The sequence below is a fragment of the Galeopterus variegatus genome, unplaced genomic scaffold (genome assembly GCF_000696425.1).
Source record: "Galeopterus variegatus unplaced genomic scaffold, G_variegatus-3.0.2 Scaffold498, whole genome shotgun sequence".
NCBI classification, from domain to species: domain Eukaryota; kingdom Metazoa; phylum Chordata; class Mammalia; order Dermoptera; family Cynocephalidae; genus Galeopterus; species Galeopterus variegatus.
In genome coordinates, this window is record NW_007726609.1 from 451,882 (window position 1) to 455,314 (window position 3,433).

A 3,433-nucleotide genomic window follows, 5' to 3' on the forward strand; every position below is an offset into this window, starting at 1 on the left:
GAGTTGCTTGCTTAAATAATAAACCCACCCTCTTGTACAGGATTAAGCAGACAATTAGGAAATCAATCAATCAATTGGTGTCAGCTGCAGGCAGAAGCCAGTGAAAGGCCTCGTCTTCCCCATCGCCCTTTCCAACCTTAAAGCCTGCTGAGGCTCTGGGCCACGCAGGCTGCGGGAGCTCTGAGCTTCATTTACTTCCATTTCAGGGCCCTGAGGCTGAGACAAATCCAGAAATGGAGAAATAAGGAGGGAGTAGGGAGGAGTGTGGGATGGCTTCAAAGTTTTGTATTTAGTGGAGCAGAAGATGAGAAGCTGAGGAAAGATGGTCAGTGGCTCCTGGCTGTGCCATCACCCCCAGCCAGTAAGTTCCCAGCCTCCTCTTCAAGAAGTACAAGGAGGCTTGCCAGTGTGGGGAATGGCTGGGACAGGGGTGCCAATTATAGGACTATTCTCTCACTAAGCTGAACTGAAAGAGGGGGAAAAAAAAAGCAGAGAGTGAGAGGCTGTGCCTTTGAAAACCACGGCAGCCTTTGTACTTACAGAAACAATTCTCTCCAAGGTTGAGGGGCAGAGCCCAGAAAATCACCAGGAACTCTTAGCATGGCACAGTCATCCTGAGGCCCCAGCTTGGTCCAGGGACCACCAACTTGGGGGCCTGGGAACACTTCTCTAGACATCCCTGATGCCACTGGCTAGAGCCAAGGCCTTTCACAGGTTTGGACTTGGGGAACTTCTCTGGAAGGAGGGACCTCACATACACCCTTACTAGGGACACAGCTTTCTCCCCAGCAAAGAGATTGTGCCTTCAAGCTTTGGCTCCATGAAGGGTAAGAGAAACCTTGTGTGGTTTCTCCTGAGAAGAGAAAAGAACTGCATCTATGGAGGAAACACGAAGAGCTGTTTTTTCAGCATTTTAAAGAGGAGTTGCATTAAAAGACAACACAAGATCTTGACTGGGACACAGGTAGTCTTGGGCTTTGGATCTGGAACTCATATCTGCTCCCAGCAATCCCTACTCCCAGAGGGGATTGAAGGCTTGAGAGGGGAATGTCTGAGAATGTCTATGCTCTCCCAACAGGTCCCAGCAGTGGAGTCCTCCCTTCACCTTCCCATAGGCATATGCATCACTCCCTGCAGGTGGAGGAGGGAGAGGTTCTAGGGTGCCCACCTGTAGAAAGATGTCACTTCTTTCTGGTGGCACAGTTGTTTGAGGCCCCACCATTCTCCAAGAGAAGCCCGGCGGGTGGTTTGTTTGCAGAGAAGTAGGACCAGCTTTGCCCAAGCAAATAAGCAGGGCTCCCTCCCTAGACTGACTCAGCTCACGCAGGACCACTGAATAGACCTCTAAGCTGTTAGAACTCCCAGTGGATCTGGTGGGCTTTGGCACCATTTGTTTGCAGGTGAAGATCCATTTGGGGCAGAATGGTAGGGCTGACCAGGCTTACAGTTACCCCAGGACTTGGAACCCCATACATGGAGTGTGAAGTGAAACTAAAGTTGGGGGGGTGGGCGGAGTGTTGAGTGGGGGATACAGAGATTCTAGGCTGGTGGTTCAGGTGGAGGCAGGTTTCTTCCTTGGCCAAGAAGAGCAGTTGAGTTGTGCTTGAGGAATGGCTGATCCAAATTCTGTGTGGTGTCTGTGGTTCACTGTCCCAGGCCCTGGTTTGGTCTTAGGAGAGTCTGTTTATAGGAGGGGGACAAAAGGCAGCTTCATCTTTCCTAAAATGACACACCTGAGTCAGAAGCCCAACTGTTGCCCAAGTAACATGGAATCCTGATACTGTTCTGGAAGGTCTGCGTGGTCACTCTTCCAAGATCTCTTTCAGCAAGGCCAGAACTTTAGGGAAGGTGAGGTAGGGAATCCCGTCACTCCACCTGAAAACAGACCCAGCCCTAGCAGTAAAGAGGACAGGACACAGCCCTGGCGTACATGTTTATGTGAGTAATAAAATATTTACTATAACATAAATATAAAGGGAACTTCCCAGTCTACATTATTAATTATTTTTTGCAATAAAGATACAAAGAGAACGCACCAAAACATTGTTCCAAAAAATAATAAAAATAAAATAACAAAATTTAAATTCAAACCGTAACAAACAGAAGAAGAAATGGATAAGGGGGAAGCTCCAAACACATCCAGAAAATAAATAGAGATGGGTCAGAAATCCAGAAATCATATTAAAATATCTTTTTCAGATTAGTCGGTGTACAAAATCCTTTAGGATGGGAAGGGAGGGCAACCCGGAAAACCAAAAATAAAAACCAAGCACAAAATGTTTGTTCTCCCCACCAGTGTTTACATATCTCACATATTTACAAGGTTCCCACCTTACCCCAAACTTGGGGAATTTCTCTCCTGGCCTCCCTCAGCATCCCGCATCCCGGGGGTGGGGGCTGCAGGGAATCAGGCAGAAGGTTCTCAGGGAACGGCTTATTTCTACAGCTGGTTAAAAAATATCTCCAACTTTTTCAAGTTTCGTTTCTTATGGCCAGGAGGGCAGGGCTCCGCGGGGAGCTGAGGCCCCGCTGTGCGGTGGTCCGTCTGCAGCCGGGCAGAAGCCCCTTCCCATTCGGATGTGCGTGGGAGCGCAGACCCCTCCGGTGTGGCCGGGAACCGAGCCGGAGCTCGGATAGGGCGAAACGAAAAATGAACACTCAAAATTTTTTTGTTAGTTTTTGTGGGTTTTTTTTTGTTTTTGTTTTGCTTTTGGGGGGGAGGGTAGGGGAAGATAAGGGGAAAAATAAATTAGGCTAGATTAAAGCTTTGGCTATTTCCTGCTTTTATACACAGACGCGGCTCTTGCGACCTCCCCTCCGGGGCCCGGATAAATACAGTATACAGCGATTTAAATTAAGGGCGCGGGCGGAGTTAGAAGGACCCCAGGAGCCGAGAGGCTCCACGAATAAATAAAAACCGTAAAAAACCAAGCCCGGAGAAAGGGGAAGGGGTGACGGTGGTGGGGCGCATCCTTATGGGAGAGAAGAGGCCTGGAGTGAATAAAGTGACAGCCCCCACCCTTGACCCGCAAGCTCGGGAGTCCGCGCTGGGGAGAGGGGATGGGGAACTCTCCTCTCTTCGTCCTCTCTCCCGGGGAATCCCTAACCCCGCACCGCGTTACCTGTCGCTGTGGGGAGGCCGCTGCCGGGATCCGGCCCCGAACAGCCCGAGGGGCAGGGGCGGGGGTCGTCGAGGGGACAGGGCAGAGAGCAGGCGGCGGGCAGGATGCCCGGGGTGAGTTGGCGAGTTCCGGATCTTCGCTCCTCTCTCCCGAGGCTCGTGCGACGCAGCCTATCGGCCGTCTTTGCCGCTCGCCAGAGAGGGTCGTCCGGGTGTTTGGTTTTGTTCGAAAGTTTCTGGGCTTTTGTAAAATCCAAAGCAACCGAACAAAAAGAGTCCAGGCCGCGCGGGCGGTCTGCGCGTCCGCGCCTC

At 51.0% G+C, this 3,433-nt stretch overlaps 1 protein-coding gene across 1 annotated transcript in view; it reads right to left on the reverse strand.

The window, feature by feature from the left end:
• Positions 1-1,802: 1,802 nt before the first annotated feature.
• POU3F1 (POU class 3 homeobox 1) overlaps positions 1,803-3,433 on the reverse strand; it is a 4,699-nt gene continuing 3,068 nt past the window's right edge. Inside the window, exon 4 of the mRNA XM_008569450.1 lies at positions 1,803-1,875. Coding sequence (XP_008567672.1) covers positions 1,803-1,875 — 73 coding nt within the window. The remainder of the gene's footprint in view (positions 1,876-3,433) is intronic.